Source organism: Apaloderma vittatum, unplaced genomic scaffold (genome assembly GCF_000703405.1).
Source record: "Apaloderma vittatum isolate BGI_N311 unplaced genomic scaffold, ASM70340v1 scaffold19931, whole genome shotgun sequence".
Taxonomy (NCBI): Eukaryota; Metazoa; Chordata; class Aves; order Trogoniformes; family Trogonidae; genus Apaloderma; species Apaloderma vittatum.
Window position 1 is genome coordinate 4,432 of NW_009697612.1, and position 19,528 is coordinate 23,959.

The 19,528-nt window shown below is 38.3% G+C and overlaps 1 protein-coding gene across 1 annotated transcript in view; it reads right to left on the reverse strand.

Annotated features, from left to right (window-relative positions):
* LOC104280145 (PAX-interacting protein 1-like) overlaps positions 1-18,622 on the reverse strand; it is a gene marked incomplete at both ends in the record, with an annotated part of 22,849 nt that extends 4,227 nt beyond the window's left edge. The window contains 8 exons of the mRNA XM_009877712.1: positions 22-306; positions 3,166-3,810; positions 7,067-7,180; positions 8,109-8,172; positions 12,930-12,973; positions 14,862-14,996; positions 16,715-16,839; positions 18,449-18,622. Coding sequence (XP_009876014.1) covers positions 22-306; positions 3,166-3,810; positions 7,067-7,180; positions 8,109-8,172; positions 12,930-12,973; positions 14,862-14,996; positions 16,715-16,839; positions 18,449-18,622 — 1,586 coding nt within the window. The remainder of the gene's footprint in view (positions 1-21; positions 307-3,165; positions 3,811-7,066; positions 7,181-8,108; positions 8,173-12,929; positions 12,974-14,861; positions 14,997-16,714; positions 16,840-18,448) is intronic.
* Between the last annotated feature and the right edge of the window lie 906 nt (positions 18,623-19,528).

Here is a 19,528-nt window from a genome sequence, read left to right on the forward strand (position 1 = left end):
GAACTGGTGCTGCTGATGGACTTGCTGCTGCTGTTGGGGAAACTGGTGAGGCTGCTGCTGCTGGAAAGCCTGCTGGGAGATCTGGGGTTGCTGCTGCTGCTGCTGCTGTAGCTGCATAAGTTGCTGAGGTTGAAGGTGCAAAAGCGGGTGGTGCTGTTGCTGCTGGGCTTGATGTGACTGCTGTAACAAATGTGTCTCTGGTGTTAGTTTCACTTGACTAAACAGCACCGCATTTGGATGTCCCTGTTGGCTATGATTTACTTGTTGTTCTAAACTTTTTGTAGGTGCTGAAAGTGATTGTAATATCTAGAAAACAAAGATTAGTTTTGTGACCTTTTTGTTGTCATTCAGTTTTTAAAATAGTTAAAGAACTACCGGGAAAATATAATGCTCAAAATAAAAGAAGGCTATGTTTAAATACATTTGTGATCTAAACAAAAATCTTCAACTATTAATTGCAAAATGAAAAGATGGGACTTAAGACACAGAAAAGCGTGGAGCTACACATGGCTCCTAACATAAGGCAATGCACATTTTAGGAAGATTTAAGATTAAAATCTATCCCACTATTACTGATGATATCTCCAAAAGCACTATGATTATTACCACTATATTAATAATTACATTGATCAGATTAATCAACTGTAATATGCATTTTAAAATCCTGTTGGCCCATTAAGTTGAAAGTTTAGTCCTATAGTCTTATATTCTTTAACTTAGAAATTTATATTAATGTCTCTATTAATTAGTGCTGTTGAAAACGTGGGAACTTAACACTACCTTGCTTTCCTTTTTGCACAAATTCCGGAATATTTAGCTCTATTTAAATGAATCCCAAAATACAAAGAAAAGCATTAGTCTGCTGAGTACTAATAGCTCTTTTTGGAAAAAAAAAAAAATCAAACAAAACGCTAACCAATCCATACTTAAGAATAACAGATTTTAGGTTTCTAGAGAGTGCTGAAATAATCTGGAGTTTCATTTCATTTTTAGATGAATAACTCACTGTTAAGGGAAAAATCATTTCAGACTATGCAGACACTAGTTAGCAAGTGAGTTTTTAAAGCATCAGAAAGGAGAAAATCAGGTAAGTTCCTAATATATTAGAACGAGTTCTACATATTTCTTGCAATATTTTAATGCAAACTATCTATTAAAAATTTGAAGGAGCAATACAAAACCCTAGACTTGCCATTCATAAAGTCTTTTAAACATTAAATCTGCTTTTATGAATCCTGCAATGCTTGCTTCCTTCACTCACACTATTTCATCACCTACAGTGTAAACTTCAGTGATGTGTGTGCGGGCGTGAGCGGAATCAAAGCACACGACTAAAACACAAAGCCAATTAACTGTATCGTCTCAAGGAGACATCCATCAACTCTTTATCAGAGGTGGTTTAAGTGTTTTTTACAACGCACTTCAAAACATCTCAGCTTTCATCTAAGTAATTTTGATCTCGTTGGTAGAGCATACATTTACAACCATGATTATCAATGCATCACCCATCACTACTGTCTAGACAGCACCACAGCATAAACATTCAGTAACTAAAAATAACATACACAAAAAGAATGTTTCAGTGGCTCAGAATGTGCTCTCCACAAAAAGTCCCAAAAGTCCAAATTACATCAACTCCAGGACACTATATCAAAATAAAGGGATAAAACTTTCAAAAGTCTCCTAGGGCTTTATTCAGAAAGTAACTCTGTATCTGCAAAATGCCTTTCTACTACAGATCTTGCCATTCAGCAGAAATCTGACGTTCAAATTAAACATTAACTTCCCAGCATCATGCACCAAGACGTGTAATTCACCCCAAGACTGGTACCCAAGCAGGATACAAAGCACAATTTAACTTAGCCAGATGGAAGTTAGAAGGAAAAAGGCAGACTTGGTATTTCTTCCTCTAAGCAGATTTGAAATTCTAAGATGCAAAACTCTTCTCCACATGCTGGAGCTACAACAGCAACCTAAGAGCAGCCTGATACAGTACGTGAGAACAGTCCTCGCACATCACAGACAGCCCCTACTCTAACAGACTTTTGGAGAACAAAGTCTGGCTGAAGCACGATACCATCAACTTACAGGAAAATACTTCCCCAGCGATACCACTCAAGAGTATTTGATAACACAACAACTGGGTTGTAGAATTCGTGGTGTTCAGACATGAGAGCATCTGCCAACTTACCAGTCCTGGCCAACCAACCAGGACACCGGCAGTTCCGCTCTGTCATTGCCCAGAAGTCTCAGTCCTTAGACAATTCAAGGCACTGAGAAGAGGAACCTAAGACTCAGTTTTAAAATGAGGCCTGTATTTCTATTTCATACTCAGAAGTCGTAGAGATGACAAAGAACCAACATTTCTGAGTGACTCCATTTTTTCTGTTTAAGTACTAGCTGTGAGCTTCTATATCAGGCACCTTTGAAAGTTTCACCATCAGATGAACATCCAAATAAATGCACCACTACTCAAGTAAAAAATACATCTAACATTTACGAGCACCTGCTTTACTCATGTTCCCTTCCCATAAACTCCTAAGAATTTCAGGGGTGAAAGTTAGTCCAGGACATGCTTACTCACTTTTAATTTTCTTCTAAAAATAAATTCAATACAAAAGCTGCAATTATTTCAATTATAAGAGTAGCATAAGAACTTGTAAGTTAGGACTTCTGAATTGTAATCCTGACTATACTATATAACCAACTTACTGATGCCCAGCAGAACAGCACACTACAGAACTGAACCTACTACAGGAATAATCAATTTCACAGTTTCATGTGTTTAGAGAACAAATAATTCCTTGCACTAAATAAAAAGCTTGAAGGGTATGAAATGAGGTTTCCTGAACTAGCCAATTAACCTTAAATTAATGACTTTTCTACCAAGAAATCAATACTGAATCTCTAAACCACCCTGTAGTTAAACATAGCTCTACCCTTCCATAGATTTTTTTCCGAATGCACTCCTAATTGTGTGAACCTGCTAAGAATTAAGTTATTTATTATTACGGGGAGGTTACTTATTTGGCCACAACTAAGAAATATGGGGATCTTTTAAACCTTTGTACATTTAAAGAACAACAAAAATAAACCAAAGCTTTTGGATATGACAGTTCCTAAGAAAAAGTCCAATATCTTATAAATTAAAAATCCAACACTTACATGTGCTACATTTGACGGTCTATTAATCTGCTGAATATCAGCACTATTAGTAATATTCCTTAACGTCCGCACGGCAGGACTCCATGTAGCCATCATTTCCTGGCGATCAGAACTTTGGGCACCTTGTACCGAAGCCATGAGATTGCCTCTCATCTCCGGAGGCAAAATATTACCTGGCACTGGCGGGACATTGGCACATAAATTAATTAACCCAGAGTCTTTCCCTTGAGGCAACCTACGCTTTGCTGCAGATGCCTGTGGGATTTCAGCTGGTGTCCAATTCAAATTCCTTTCTTGCTTTTCTGGAGAGGAATCTGAAGAATCATCAAACATCAGTTCCCCTTTGGCTTTATCAGCAGTAGTTGATTTTGGTGAAAAAACCTGATCACCCAAAGGTGATCCTTCTCGAGAAGATGCTGGGCTTGATAATTTTTCATCAGTACTAGCTTCATTTTGAGAATCTTGTTCTTCATTTTCTGCTTCTTCCTCCTCTTCCTCTTCCTCCTCTTCTTCCTCCTCGTATATAATTAAACGAGGATGGTAAGGAGTCTCTTCTTTCTTACTCTTATCCGCTATAGAATCCAGTACCCAGTCTGGCGTGACAATTTTAATTCTGTCCCGTTTACGAGCACATTCATATTTTTCCTGGTCAAAAAAAAAAAATTTAAAAATTTAAAGACAAAAAATCCCAAATGACATTTTTGAGGGCAGGGCTAGAGCATGGAGAGGCAAATCACAAGAGGCTGTCCAATAACAGAAAGTGTTCTGTGATCTCTCCTAGAACCAACAAGACCAACTACACTATTGTACATAAACACAAATTCCAACAGATTAAACCCAAAACTTCCACAATATAAAAGACTTAGAAGACACAACTGTGGAAGATTAAGTCTTCACTTACAAAAACACCATGACCGAAATTCTTCTTGAACTTAATCATCAAATGATTTGAAAATGATGAAATTTGGTCCTGAAAAAGGCCTTCAAAAAACTCCACCAGGTAGGAACATCACAGCCAATACTAAGATGTAGCAAATTTTTTAGGTGAACACTAAAGTGAATCGAAATGCAGTTTATATGTAATTTTTTTCCACTAAGAAAGGTGAAAAGAAAAAAAAACATAAAAAAGGATTTAGGGAAGGATCAGAATTTCACAATAGAGACAAATATTTACAAGGTGATCACTGAACAAAAAGCATTTCAGCAGAATACAGAAACCAGTCAATGTTTCCCATACACATTCTCAGAAGCTGCAATGTTGCCCTCAACTTGAAAGTTACCCTTCTGTCCAAATATTAGCTAAATACATTTCGATGGAAGGTTACAACATCAACCAAATAGAAAACTTTATCCCTCAACTCTTTCATTATAATTTCATCATTTGAAGATATACACAAACAGTAAAGTTTTTTTAAGAAATAGAAATAGACATAGAATCAGTGCTGTACTTATTTCAGCATCCTCTTTGATGGAATCTCCTTACAAATATCAAGACAGGGGGAAAAAAGCAACAAAACTTTCTTTAAAAGATTTGAAACTAATTTCAGGATCTAATATTTAAAAATGATTGAACTGAGATTTTATTTCTATGTCACAATATAAATTAACAACAAGCACATTCCTAGGAAATAAATTTAATTTAATGATTCTCTAGAGTTATTTACTACAATGAAACTATCATTCATACACAATAAAGAGATTACAGATGAAACCAAGTTTATTTGCAGATATGAGTTTTCATGCTTTCTTTGTGGTGAGAATTATTAAGAATTCTCTTTTATTACCTTATGTCTAGTCAAAGCAATCATTGAAATTTTCACTAGCATCAACTGTTCTCATTACAAACTGCTGTCAATTCCCTTGCAGTAGCATGACAAAGCAGCAGGACTAGAGGCATTTTAAGCAACTGTCCTATAAAACTGTTTCCATTCAATGATCACATAAATTAAATTAAACAAGATATTTACTTTATCCTACACATATGAAATGCTAATGTGGTGGGGTTTGGGTTTTTTTCATTTTCTTGACTAGCAAGCTCAAGACAACATCCTTTGCTCTGAAAAGCTTATGAAATATAAGGCAACTTAAATGTGTATCATTGCCTCTTAAAAACACCATTTTAGGTAGCAAAGATCTTTGTCCAAGCATGACATTTTGGTGTGATGGAGAAGACAATTCAGGTGGTGTTTGGTACACCTTTCTTAATCTTTCACAGAATAAGAATCATGCACTTCAGAAAAAACAACCCAAGAAACAAAACCCACCCTGCACAAAAAAAAACACCTTATGAAGATTTTTCTATGTCTCTTCTCCCAAGACAGTTCACATTTTACTCGAAAGCACTTTCCTATGTGCTGCATGCACAGGGTTGTTATCATCCTACTAGTCACATGTTTTTCTCTTAGTATTATATAATTTACATTAACTCCAAAATATGTAAAAGGTCATTGGTGGGACAGTAATATACTCAATTTGTACATGACAACACTAGAAACTTTAAAAACTGTTAGATTTATGCTAAGAAGGCACTGTACAAAACCTGATCTGAGAGTTACTCCCATTCAAATGACTAACCTATGTGACCCTTCCCACTGATTTGAAATTTTAAAAAATCATGATGGGAATGTGCTCGTGTTATTTAAGGACAAAAAATAAAACATAAAAAACAAGCCCAGAAGCTTGTTTCATCCACCATATCAACTAACAGCATCCAAGCAATCATTTTTAAGTGAGCTTCAATTTAAGTGTTTCCGGTCTCTGAACAAACACACTAAATCAAGCACAAATACATTTCTTCTTCTGGAAGAGAAGCGCCTGAACACTTCATGAAGATTCAGTGAACTATTATAACCAAGGCATTACAAAGCATTATAGCAGAGGAAGCTATTTTGATGTGCTCAGCGCTGCCTTAGCCAGTTACCTGATCTTTCTGATTCAGTTTCCCCATTTGCATAAAGGCTTCCTAGATGAGAGTCAAAAGATGATACTAAACTAGGAGGAGCTATGGACCCCCTTAAGGGTAGAAAGGGCTTACAGAGAGATCTGGATAGACTAGAGGGCTGGGCAACCACCAACCATACGGAACCGACAAGACTAAGTGCAGAATTCTGTGGATGGGATAATCGTAGCTCCTTGTACAAACTGGGGGGCAAGAGGCTGGAAAGCAGCCCCGTGGTAAGAGATTGGGGGGGTGGGGTTGGGTTGACAGCAAGTTGAGTATGAGTTTAAAGTTGGCCCTGGCAGCCAAAAGGGACACCCACGTCCTGGGGTGCACCACGCGCAGTATAGCTAGCCAGACAAGAAAGATGACCGTCCCATTCTTCACCGCACTGGTACATATCAAAGGGCATTTTATGCAATTTTTCAATTTTTTCTTCACTGATTCTGTATCTGTACATTTACAAATCATAATTACTAATGAGGGGGCCGGTTAGCTCAGTCAGTTGAGCGTGGCGCTGACAACGTCAAGGTCGTGGGTGCAATTTCCGTTCGGTCCCCATGTGTTGCCTGGTCTAGTCGACAGGTGGCGTCCCTGGCGACAGGGAGGCTGGATTAAAATGATCTCTAAAGTCCATTCCAGCCTAGGCCATTCTATGATTCTATGATTATGACATGTCAAAATTTGGTTAAAATTAACAGAATAAAGAATTAAATACTTTATTCAACTAGAAATACAAATACTGATATGAAATTGGACATTACTTGAATTAATCAAGCTTAAAGCCATGCAGAAAATAAGTATAAACTGAATAGCTGCAATGCATAATTGTGTTGAATTTAGCTATTCAAGGCTAACAAACAGTCTTAAGAATCCTGACTGCGGGGAGATTGAAAATTTTTGATTATTCAAAAGCAAATGAGAGCTACAACAAGAAGAACAGTAAATGTAATAAAGTCTTACCCCCTTTGGCTCAGGCACAATCAAATGAGTACACTTATTATTGAGGCTCAGCTGGCAATTCCCTCCATAAAAAGTAATCAAAGCCCACAGAGTACTTCGGTCTTCAGAGGAAACCTAAAAGGAAGGTAAATAAGCCTTTTGGTTCTACACAACCAGCTGCTTACTGCTTGAAGAATTTCAGTACAATCCGTGACATACCATTTACAAGTCTGTCTAATGTATTACCTATCACTTCTAAACACCAAATTAGCATGAAAGTTACAGAAAAAAATGGTGACAAAGAGATGCAACAAGAAAAGACTAATAGACAACGATTTTTAACCGGTACAGAGAAAGAGAAAACATTCTTCTCTATAAAACTCAACACTAATATATGACCTTCCACAAGAGACAAAAGTTAGTGATTAAGAAAACACGAATTACTTACATGGACAACATTAAACAACTAAAGTAAACTAAATTAAGTGAAGTGTTTATTTCTAACAGTTTATGTCACAGTACTGTTCCCATCCCCTGCCAAGAAAGTCACATGTAGTTAGGCTATTACCGTTCAGAGCTAGTGACAGTACTACAGGAATAATTTGTTAAAAGGTCTAATGCACATGTACACATATATTCCAGTAGCATCTGGGCCATGATTCTGTCTGTCTGCACGTACGCACTGGACACAGATCTACAGAGCTGGCTGTGAACACAAGCCACGGAAGCACCACTGTACCACCCACTGGCCCTCTCAGTAGGGTTTCAGTGTCTAAGTAGGTAAAACGTTGATAGAATATTGTGTTAGTGCACAAACAAACAAATTGGAGAAAAGACTTTCTAGTCTCAGGTACCTCACATCTTAGAATCACCATACAGTCGAGTATAATATAAATTGTTCATTGAATGTTCATGTCCTTGTTTTCACTGTAAAACTTCCTTAGGTGATAATTCACCTAACACAGGAAAAAACTTACAGCATAACAGAAAAACTGGTCCCTCAAAAAACCCCAAGCATCGCACAGATACTGGACACTGAAGTTGACTGTAGTTCACTTCTTACCTGAGAGAGACAGGCAGTGACTCCAAAAAAGATCTGACACGATTCTGGAGAAAAGCCATTTACACTGGGAAGCAGGTGTCAAGGATGCAAATTAACATAAATTAGATTTTCCTGAGGGACATTAGGAGGAAATTAAATAGCGTGCATAGTGCTCCTCAGGTATTATCAAGTATTTGACCATTCAAAAACTTTCATCTTTAAAAGCATTTTGTCTATTTCCAATTCAAGTTGTGTGCATCACGAAAAAAATGAGATGCAAACTGGATCAGGGCATCTCTAATACTATGACTGATTTTGGTAACATTATAAACTTGCCTCTTCCCAAAACATCTCCCTCAGCCCATCTCAGAACGCTTAGCTTACAGGAGTCAAGTCATTATCAAGAACTTCCTTATGTTATCAAGTGCTCATCTTCCATGCTTAAAAACACAGGAGAATCTGAAGAAGAAATTTTTGCTAGTTAGCAACAGACAATACAGAAGTATGACGATACATAAGAAATTCTATAAAAAAAGGCAGACCAAGAAAATTGTGTTTTTCTAAAATAAAAGTTAATAGCAGACACCAGTAAGAAAAAGTGCTTTTTTTTGCACGCTTATTAAAAAATACAGCAATCTGGTGGATTACTTCATTTAAAACCAACAAGAAGTAAAAACGCAGCCTTAAAAAAAAAAAAAAGAGTTAGAAAGCAATACAGAAGCCAGAGGTTTCAGAAATGGCAACATTCGGTAACCAAATGGTGAAGTTTTTGGTTGAAGATATTTTTTAGAACCCAACCTGTCCTTTGCTATTTCTCAAAGACTGGAAAAGTAGAAAGAGTTTCCTAGCACACGGCATGGTTAAGTCCACAGAAGGCACTGAACAAAAACATACGAAGGGACAAGGTCATGCATCAAGAAAAAAACATGCCAGAGAGATTATCTGCAAACAGTGGTAGACAAATCAGTACATGCAACTATCAAATCTTCCTACTGAGGTATAATCCTGCACTGAAAGTTGGCGAGACAGCAGATACAGGGCAGGGAATCTTGGAGCTCTTGTGAAATACATCACACTGGGACATAAACACAGAAACACAGCCTGAAACTAACATCAGGTTTTCCACTAGGCTTTCAAAATTCAACACCACCTCTGGCAGCAATGCATATTTGTTTTCAGGTGCATGAAAGGGAAATGAAACAGTATGTGAAAAAGCGCAGTGAGAATTTTTACAGACCTAGTGAATATGACTTACAAGAGGAAACTCAAAAGACCAGAATTGATGTGTCTAAGAAGCTGACACATCTTCAAATCCTTTAAAGGCTGCCAAATGAAAAGAGAAGTAATTTGTTCTGCCTGTTCGGAGTGGCTCCAATAAATCAAAACACAGTTAGATCACAGCACGGCAGTGGGGTTAAACTCTAGCAACACAATAGTGAGACACTCTAAGTTGACTGGGGAGACTCTGAAATCTTCACTATGAGAGGGGCCTTGGGAAACAGGGGAGAGAACAGTTTGACTGAAGTGATCTGGGAAAGACTGACAGACCACCTTATGTCTGTAACTTCCTTCCCTTTTCCACACTTTTACAGAACTTTGTCTTTAAGATATATGAATATTTTGTGGGAAAAAAATACTACAGAAGCAGATGTGCATTGTGTTAAAATGACATACTGAGGTTTGTGAAATGAAAAGAAATTATTTTCCCCATGCTGTTGACAGATGCTCTAGCAATCCTCAAATTTTGAGACCCAGAAGAGACAACAAACGGCAGGCTGACAACAAAGCCCAGAGCACTTTAAAACTTAAGAACAGATTACTGCCATTACCCAAACTACTCCAAGATGTGCAAGTCTGATGAACATCCTAAATTTCACGGTATTGCTCAGTATCTCATTTAAGGTGGCATCTTTTGAATGGGTAGTTTGCTATTCCCTGCCTTAACATCTGCTCCTAGCACATAAAGCAGCAACAGCTCAGTATTTAACTTTTAAGAGGTCCATCATTTTGACTGGAGCTTGCACTCTCTAAAGAATAAGACTGAAATAAAACAGTTACAAGTGGCACAACAATAATGTTCCAAGTGGGTCTGGGAAAACAAAAGAGAGAATGCAAAACTCACTTTTTTTTTTTTGCTCCCATCAACAAAAATTCAGAAGTGCTCTGACCCTCTTTCATGTGTACAAGACGGTGGAAAAATAAATTTGGCTCATTCTTGCTTTTGCTGCTATCAAGAAAATTGAGAAAGAAATCACTAGCCCCCTTTGTGGTGTTTTAACTGCTGTTTTCACACACAAAACTGTCTTTCCTTCTTCAAGAAGGTTGCTTCCAAATTCCCTTTTTTTTGTTACTTCCCTTCAATTGCAGGTTAGTCAGATTTTGCAAACATCAGCTGGCAGGGAACAGGAGAACCCTCTGCCTTCTGAAGCTCCCCCTGGCAAAACCAACCTTCACAGTGGAATGTTAAAATCAGGTAAAATTATTATGCTTTTATATTGGATTAAATCTTTTTACATTAAGCTTCACCTTTAATTACTGACAGGCAAACAGCCATCACATAATTACTGGAATTGGTAAACCAACATAAAATCTTTATAGCTCTTACTAGATCCATACATCTAACTGACAAAAGATGTTTCTAGGACTTGTTTCTTCAGAAATTCAATGACCATTTTGGGTATTGCATCTCCAAATTAAAACACAAACAAAAGACAAAAACGTAGAATATCAAACCACCATCTCAACATGCTCCAAACCCAAACAACTGGAAAGAGTAAACTATTCCTATTTACTATATTGGTGTTTTCAGTACGGTGGTACCTAATAGCCTAATGAAAGGCCAGATGTCACTGCACTAGGAGCTGTAAAGAGACTAAAACAGAACAAAGACTTAACAACCCATTTTAGTGAGCACTGTAAGGCTTAGAATAAAATCCAAACCCAGCAGGTTCTGAGGATCTGAAGTGCTAGAAAGAATAAAGTCAAGAGGTTCAAGGACACATTTACTGCCAACAGGTGTACAAAATTCCCTTCTTCCATGCAACTCAGTACAATACTACTGAGACAGGGTCTTTTCATTTGGCCATTCCTATATACCCACAATAAACACTTCCTGAGCAACAGCCCTTGAGGGCTACATTCACACATTTATTGCTACAATTTAGTTATGGATTGCATCATCACTCAGTGGTTTTATCTGTTGATTTTTCTTCTGAGTATGTAATGACATCAGCTCTTGGAGTACCTTTTCAAAAAAAATCTGGTTTCAGACAGAAGACCAATTTTCTAATAGAGCAATCTCTCCGTAGGAAAGAATAGCACTAATAATGCAATGCTAGATAGGCTGAAAATATAGCTAATTCCAAGCTTTTTATTATTTTTTAAACCAGTGCCAAGGTAGGGGAGACATCTTACAGACATGTGACATAATCAACTGTCTACTCCCATTCTGATGATGAAAGAGAAAGAAACACATTTACTCTTTCCAGATGCAAAGAACAAAAATCATCAGCCTAGATCATGCCATAATCATCAAATTATTTTTAATAAAGAAGTAGCTCTGCTAATATAGGTTTTTCCATATAATGTTTAGTGCTTTTTTCCATTTGGAAGCCAAGTCATTCATGGAAAACTTTCTTCTGCTTCAGTCAGAAGACTATCCATGATTATGGCCATGACCCCAACCATGATTAACTGCTGAATCCTGACACGTTGATTATTGTAATCAAAGTGGCCGCAAAGACATCTTTATATCATTTTATCTGATAATTCAATGCTTTCTCTTCCTACAGTTCACTCCCCGAGCTGAATTCTCTTGGGGAAGTAGAGAATACACATGCTATTTCGAAAATTAGTAGAGGAACAGCAAGATGCAAAGGCACATACCTCGAAGTACTAGTTGTAAAACATGAATTCTCAATCTCTGAAGCACATCAAGACCTAAAATCCTAATATAAACACCTGGATTCTTGCATCTACCACCTCTTGTTTTCCCTTATAGACACAACCACCTGCTAACCTCATTCCAAAATGAGATCTCATGCCTGCAAGCACACCTCCCTAGTCCTGGTATGGTCTGTTGCAATCATCCGCATCTATCCGTACTGAGATGTACAGCTCTGCTTTAGTTTTCCATATGCAGAATCTTTACCATGAATGGTCTGAGAAAAAGATGCCTGATTTTTTTTCTATAGTAATAGTCGTTGTCACCATTTCTACAATGCAAAGAAAAAATTGAGGGGAAACATAAATAAAGATGGAAGAGTAATAACCGACAAGAAGAGGAAGGAATATGCCATCCATATGCAAGAATATGTGCTCAAACAAGGTAAGAAACACAGATCTAGGCAAACATAAAAAAAGTCAACTGAAGGCAAGGACAAACAATGCCAGAAATGGGAATACTGACACTACCTGTTTATAAAGCATTATTTATAATACAATATTGATATGAGTTATTGTCTATTTACTTCTTACTTAATTCTGCTTCTAGAAAAGGCAGAATAAGCCATTCTACACTGAACCATCGTTTGCCCCCTTACTGCACCCCAGTGGCTTTCCTGGATCCTCAGTTTATTATCAAAATCCAGCTAAAACATTTTAAGTCCATTTGATGACAGTTTGCTTACAAGGGCCTCTTAAGCATCCAAAATAGCCAGAGGGACAAGAAAACTGAAGCAAGACAAAGAAGCTCCAAGCACACTGCAATCTTAGCAGGCAAAACACATCCTATCATTTTAAAAATTTAAACTATATATACTTGACACAGTCTTTAATCCCTTGATGGTATCTATTTTAACATGTTTCCTATAGAATTGATTCAAATTTTGACTTAAAGGATACGGCAGAAGAGCTCCACAGCGAACAGACAAGATCACCCAGGAAGGCTGAAAGGTAAAAACCACAAGAGATTAAAAACTTCGGTCTGCATGTATGAAATACGAATTAGCTTCCAAGTTCATACTATAGCCAGTTTCAACATGTATCTCCCACCTTTGAAAATTTAAGTGTTTCACAGATACCATAGTTAAGCCTTTGAAAAAAGACCATTCTGATTTATTTGCAAGAGTTAATACAAACACTGCTCAAAGGCTGTGCAGCACTATGGGAGCAAAATCCTTTCCTCTTGTCCTTCTGTGGTGCCAGGAAAACCGTTTATTTATTCATCCTCTCCCTTTTCAGTTCTTCCTGCTCTAAATACACAAAAAAAGAACTCAAATAAACGCCCTGAAAAACACCAAAGTCCTCTGTCTTACACTCATTCGTTTCAGGAACCATAATCTTACCTAGAAAAGTTTCTAAATCCACAGAAATGCTGGCTGTTATATACACAGGTGGTGGCTCTTAACTGACATTATTCTGGGGCAGAAGGGCTCAAAGGGAGAGAGAGAAGTGGTGGAGAAGACAGAGGAGATCATAGGAGATTAAGGTTGGAACAGACCTCTAAGATCAAGTCCAGCCGTCAACCCAGCACTACCATGACTACTTAATCAAGTCCAAAAGTGACACATCTACACGCTTTTTGAACATCTCCAGAGATGACAACTCCACCACTCCCCTGGGCAGCTGTTCCAATGCCCCATCACTCTTTCAGTAAAGAAATTTTTGCTGATTTCCAGGCCAAACCTCCCCTGGTGTAACTTGAGCCCATTTCCTCTCATCCAATCGCTAGTAACTTGGGAGAAGAGACCAATACCCACCTCACTACAACCTCTTTTCAGGTGGCTGTAGAGAGCAATGAATGAGGTCTCTCCTCAGCCTCCTCTTCTCCAGACTAAACAACCCCAGTTCCCTCAGCTGCTCCTTGTAAGACTTGTTCTCTAGGCCCTTCATCAGCTTTGCTGCCCTTCTCTGGACACGCTCCAGCACTTCAGTGTCTTACACTGAGAAGCCCAAAAGTGAACACAATACTCAAGCTGCGCCCTCACCAGTGCTGAGTACAGGGGCACGATCACTTCCGTGGTCCTGCCAGACACATTCTTTTTGATACAGGCCAGGATGTAGGACAGTGGTCCCAATAGAGCACGTAAGGAAAAATGGGAAAAGTAGTGGCATCACATTCAATATGAAATTAGTTTTCCTCAAAAAAACCAAAAAAAAAAAAATATTGTGGTAACTATACATATTTTGTCCCAATTCTTGCAGTTCTCTTTTCCTTAAAAGAAGGCATATAAAAAATTGAATTAAAAACATTTAATTTGTAGCTCCTCAATCCTCTGCAAAATAATGGGAGATTTTCCTCCCTCACGTTTTTCTCTTGCTTATTCTCTGTAAAAAGCTACTTTTGCCTCTTAACTTCCATTCCCTTAATACTTAGTCTAATCTTGTTGATTACAGATCATGCTGTGATGTTTTCGGGTCAAACTAAGTGACATTACTGAAAGACTTGCTCTTGTTTGGCAAATGAAAATGTTTAGCTGTAGCAGTTAGAAAGAAAATTAAAAACTATTTAAGTAAATGGCTTGTAATAACCTTCCCATCAGAAACATCTGTGAAGTACAGCTAACAGAAAACCATCTCACAGATGACTGGAGGAAAAAACAGACTACAAAACAAACAGAAAGGAACCCCAAACCACTAATAGATACAGAACAACAAGAGAAAGGAGAAAATTGTAATAAAAGTCTATAAGTCAGGACAAAAGTTTGTGTAACAAGAATAAAAGACTCTTAAAGATGAGTTTTATTTGGTCATCATCCAAACATGAGTATTTGCTATTATAATAATGAAGTATCCACGTCAGTTCTTTGACAATATCACGGATAAGTCACACACCTTTACCACAGGGAGATCAAAAACTTCACGAGATTCTCCGACTTCTGGATTGTCTCCATCTTCTGAAATAATATGTGAAGCCAGTGCATTGTAAGAAACTTCCTTTGCTTTCCCAGCTTTCAGAAGTTGAATAACCTGAATCCAAAAGAGAACACAGAGAGGTCAGCAATTTTTAGCACCTTTTATTTGAGAAAAACATTAATGCTGACACAGGAAAGAAGTGAATATGACCCTCTCTCTTACTCGTCCTCCTGTAAGTGGCTAGGATTCCTTTAGAAGTTGCCAAATTAATCCCATTTAAAACCAGACTGGCAATGGTTTACATCTCTGCCATATTTTAGTCATTCAAATTGAAGATTACTTTACAAAATAACTCAGGCTGGAGCAGAAATCTGAAAAATACCAAAATTTTTCCAAAACACATATTCCTCAGAGAACACTCAAAACCTAATTTCTCTGAGGCAGGGTAAGAAAACTTTTCTCAGTCTTTCTTTTGCATATGCTAGCTTTGGAAGCATTCAAACAAACTTTAAAGGACAAGCCTGAAGTTTGAAAAAGTTAACTCAATGGTTACCTTAGAAAAGGTAACATCATAACTCTCTACTGCAGTCTTCACAGTAATTCTTCATTATTTGGGCAGTAATTTACTTGGATAGAGGGGAAAATGTTCATTTAACAGCTAGGAAAATAATTCCACCTTCACTAAATGCATTTGGTTCCAATATTTCTAGATTCAATTGATAAATCTCATCTTGGAGTATTTAAGAAAGTTTGAAAAAGCTAACCAGCTGCCACAGCGCAGCTAGATGGAATCGAGGAAAAAACATGTCTAATACTCTCCTTTTTGAGAAGCACCTGCAAGCAAAAAAAAAAGTTGTAAGCACTGCCTTGAGAAGGGAAAACACTCTAATAAAGAGTTGATCCAATGGGGAAAGAAGTGAAGGAGGCCTAAGTGTTTTAGAGAAATAAGGAAAAAACAAAAAAAGTAGGGCACATGCCCCTAAGTTACTACATTAAAGAGCAGGAACTGAAACATCTCACTACATTGTTCTGTCCTCAGAAAACACAGAGCACCTCATAACTCACGTAGCACACCTGACTCCCATTTTTGCAAGGCCAATCTAGAAGATGTTGGTTTAGGTGCTCAGCATTCTCTCAACTCAACTGTACAGATCTGTCTGATAAATCCAGTCCTGCTCCCCAAAAATGGGACTCACTTTTATTTGAATAAAAGTAACAGAAGGTTCTAGGATATAGAAGGGAGGAAGAGAAAAATGTTATAAAACAATGAGCTCTACAGTTCAAATGTTAAAAATGCCCATTAAGATTATTATTTCCTTTTTCCTTTTATTATTATGAAACAAATACAAGTTTCTCTTCATAATGGTTTTGCAGAACCAAACCGGTATGCTGTCCAAAACCTGCTACAGCCAGATGTCTATCCCTCCAAACCTGCTGGGGACACTCCCGTCATAACAGGACACTCTCCTTACAACAGTGAACAGCAGAGAGCAAGGCACCACATTCATCAAACCAAGTAAGTAACTGGTACTTGAGCAATTACTACACACCACGTACACTAAGCAGGACAGGGAAGGCACTGAAAACAAGGCTCTTCCAAAATGTGGCATCAGGCTATTACAAAGCATCTACACTAAGCAGAAAAACAAGGAAAAGAAAAATCGCTGCTCAGTGAGGAGACAATTTTGGCATTTCCTGACTGAAGCACTTAACTCTAAAACACCATTTTTTAAAAAAACTCAACTTTTTTTCTGCAATGGATGAATATGTGGTATTATCAAATTACACACGAATTACTCTAAAAGAACCCAGAAAACTGATCATAAGCTTGCTGTTCTTGCAGCCACGCAGTCAGGAACAGGAGAGAATACTTCCACACAGCAATCTCCTAAATCACAGCGATGCCTTCCTGCATGAAATTCATTTAGCTGCGCGGTAACACAAGATGCTATGATTCCTAAGGGAAAAGTTAAATCAAAATAAAACACTTGTGAAAACAGTAGATACTTAGTAACAGTCCCACCACACAAGCTCTTAGTCTCACACAGCTCTCCCCCAGTTACAAATCTCACTTCGCTGTTTTTTTAAGTGGGGGCTAAAAAACAGGAGCACCCAAATCTGATAGATAGCATGACAAGGAAGTTACAACTAACGAGCTAGAAGTATGATTTTTTTTTTTAGTGTCAAAACAATGCTGCTTACAGAGTTTGTGCAAAGAGTCTGCTTATGCAAAAAAGTTACCCTAGTTTCAGGTAGTGAGGGTAAACACTACAAATGCGATTGATAATAAGTTCTTTGGTTTAAGTAGTGTCTGGACTGAAAAGTCTTATTGGCACAACTAAAGAACTTCATCTATACAAGTATCAATTATATACCTGTACCTAGAAAACAAAATGCTGAAAAGCCCTAACATGATCATTGTAAAAATCCTGCACTTTAGGTGTTAGATCCATTAAATGTAATTTCACTTTGAGTCATATAAATTTTATCTTTCTTCCCTCTCACTGAAATCTGTGTTCGAAGAAACAGGAGAAATAGTTCAAAACTAAGAAGACAATGGCATTAAAAAAACAAATTAATAATAAAATAAGAGATAACAAGAAACAAAATATCCTGCTCAAAGTTCTTATGCTACATTGTGTTATGTTTTATCTCTTTCTGTATGAAATACGGATTTCAACTGATGCTACCAAAGCATGATAGTTTGTATTTACATCTTTTAGGAAAGCAGGAAAAGCATTATTAAAAACAATAGTGGCTGACATCTACTCATCACCCCCTGCAAGGTGTGAGCAGCCAAATGCACATCCCAGTGCAATGGATTTGAAGTTGCGAGCCAACAGCCTAATTCTCCCTCATTTGCCAAAGAATATCTAGGCACAATTCCAGACTTTTGTTTCCCTTCTCGTCTATGCCGCATATGTTTTAATAGGTAGTGGGCATGCAGTTATCCACCTGAATATATTACTTTTTTTCTTACTCTTGGATTTATTTTGATTAGACTGCTCACTTGTGCTAGGCCTGTTTCAGTATTTATTAAGCCAACAGGTTTCCCATTAAACCATTTGGAAATTTAAGCTGATCAAAGTGTGCTCCTCCCCAGAAGATGAAGGAGGAAACTTCTTTTCAAAATCAAGGTAGCATCCACTTGTATTTGAAGAAGTAAAAAGCACCAACTAAATTTGTAATTTTTATATTAATAATGAATTGTATGTGCAGTTCAGTTCAGAATTTCTGCTTTGTGTCTCACTTCAAAAACACAAGCAGTAAATACTCTTCTTGTTCAGGTTGCTCCCAGGATACCACAGAGGACACCTGCAGAACAGAAGACAGAGGGACACCCCCACCTCCAAGAGCCCAGGCAGGCCTCTGCCCTCCCCAGTGCCTTGTGCTCCCAAGGGCTCATCAGCGCAGGCACCAACAGGGACAGGAGCAAGCCCTGGCCTCTGTGTAAGGCTGTGCCACACCAGCAAGCCGTTTCAGAAACCAGCGTGCCGGAAGGAACAGCGTTTGACTGAACAGGCCAGCCAGACACAGCAACAACTCAGATCCACACAACTTCTCACGGTGAGAAACACGATGAGAAAGTGGCTGAACAGCTCCCAGCATGAGCCCATCTTGGAAGCAGCGTAGCCAGTCCCACGCGGTGCTGCGCCTGACCTTGTCAACTCCGCCAAAGCCACCTTTGGTGCCTGCCTGCAACCCAGAGAAGCCATCCACAAACGGAGAATTTAGTGTACCTAATTTAGAGCGAATCAAAGCCTTAAGACAATGACACTAACTCCTATGAAGAATCAAACTTAACATAAGAAAGAAAACTAGCTTAAGAGAATGCTTCTTTACTCAGTCTATGGAAATACAGCTGATCGTCTTGCTATGTCAACAAAGAACTAACTATATGCTTTTTGGGGCACTATTTATGTGATAAATGATATACAAGAATCCCAATAATACCGCTGCTATAAGTTTTTTTTTTTAAATACAGTAATTTTTATTCAAGCTCTAACACTGCATCAAAAATATTATGTCTAAAGACCCTGGGGTTTTTTCCCTACTCTTTAACTATAGTCCTAGACTGTATTTCTTTTAGCATATAATCCTATTCCTATGAATAAAAACCTTCTCAAGAGGTCAGTGCCTATGTCTCAAGTTCACTTAAAGGCCTGCAAGTCTCAATGAATGCCAGGATGCGAGATCAGGGTAACTCAGTGCTGAACTAAGATTCCACTGCAGCAACTACCAAAGAAGCAACGACTTTAATTTCAGTGTGAAACATGCAGGAATCTGTTTAGGTGCTGTCCTAAAGCCAGGCACAGCACACTTCAAACACTTGTCTAATTGGACATGCCACAGAAACTTCTTTTTAACCACCCAACGTGACTGGATGTTGTTCACTGTCAGGACACCACCGTCATCTAGGGCACTGCCCTAGGCCAGAGGAGGCCAACCTTGTCATCCAGGGCGCTGTCCTAGGTCAGCCAGCTGGATGGGCACCTTCTGCTCCCTGCCTCAGGGCAGGGAAAACACAGAGATGGCACCTTAACCCCACCAGCACCCCTGGGCACCCAGCGGCTCCCAGAGGTCCTGGGCTGAGCACCACATCCCTGCAGGTCCTGGGGTGTACCCGTCCCGCGGGGCTTACACCG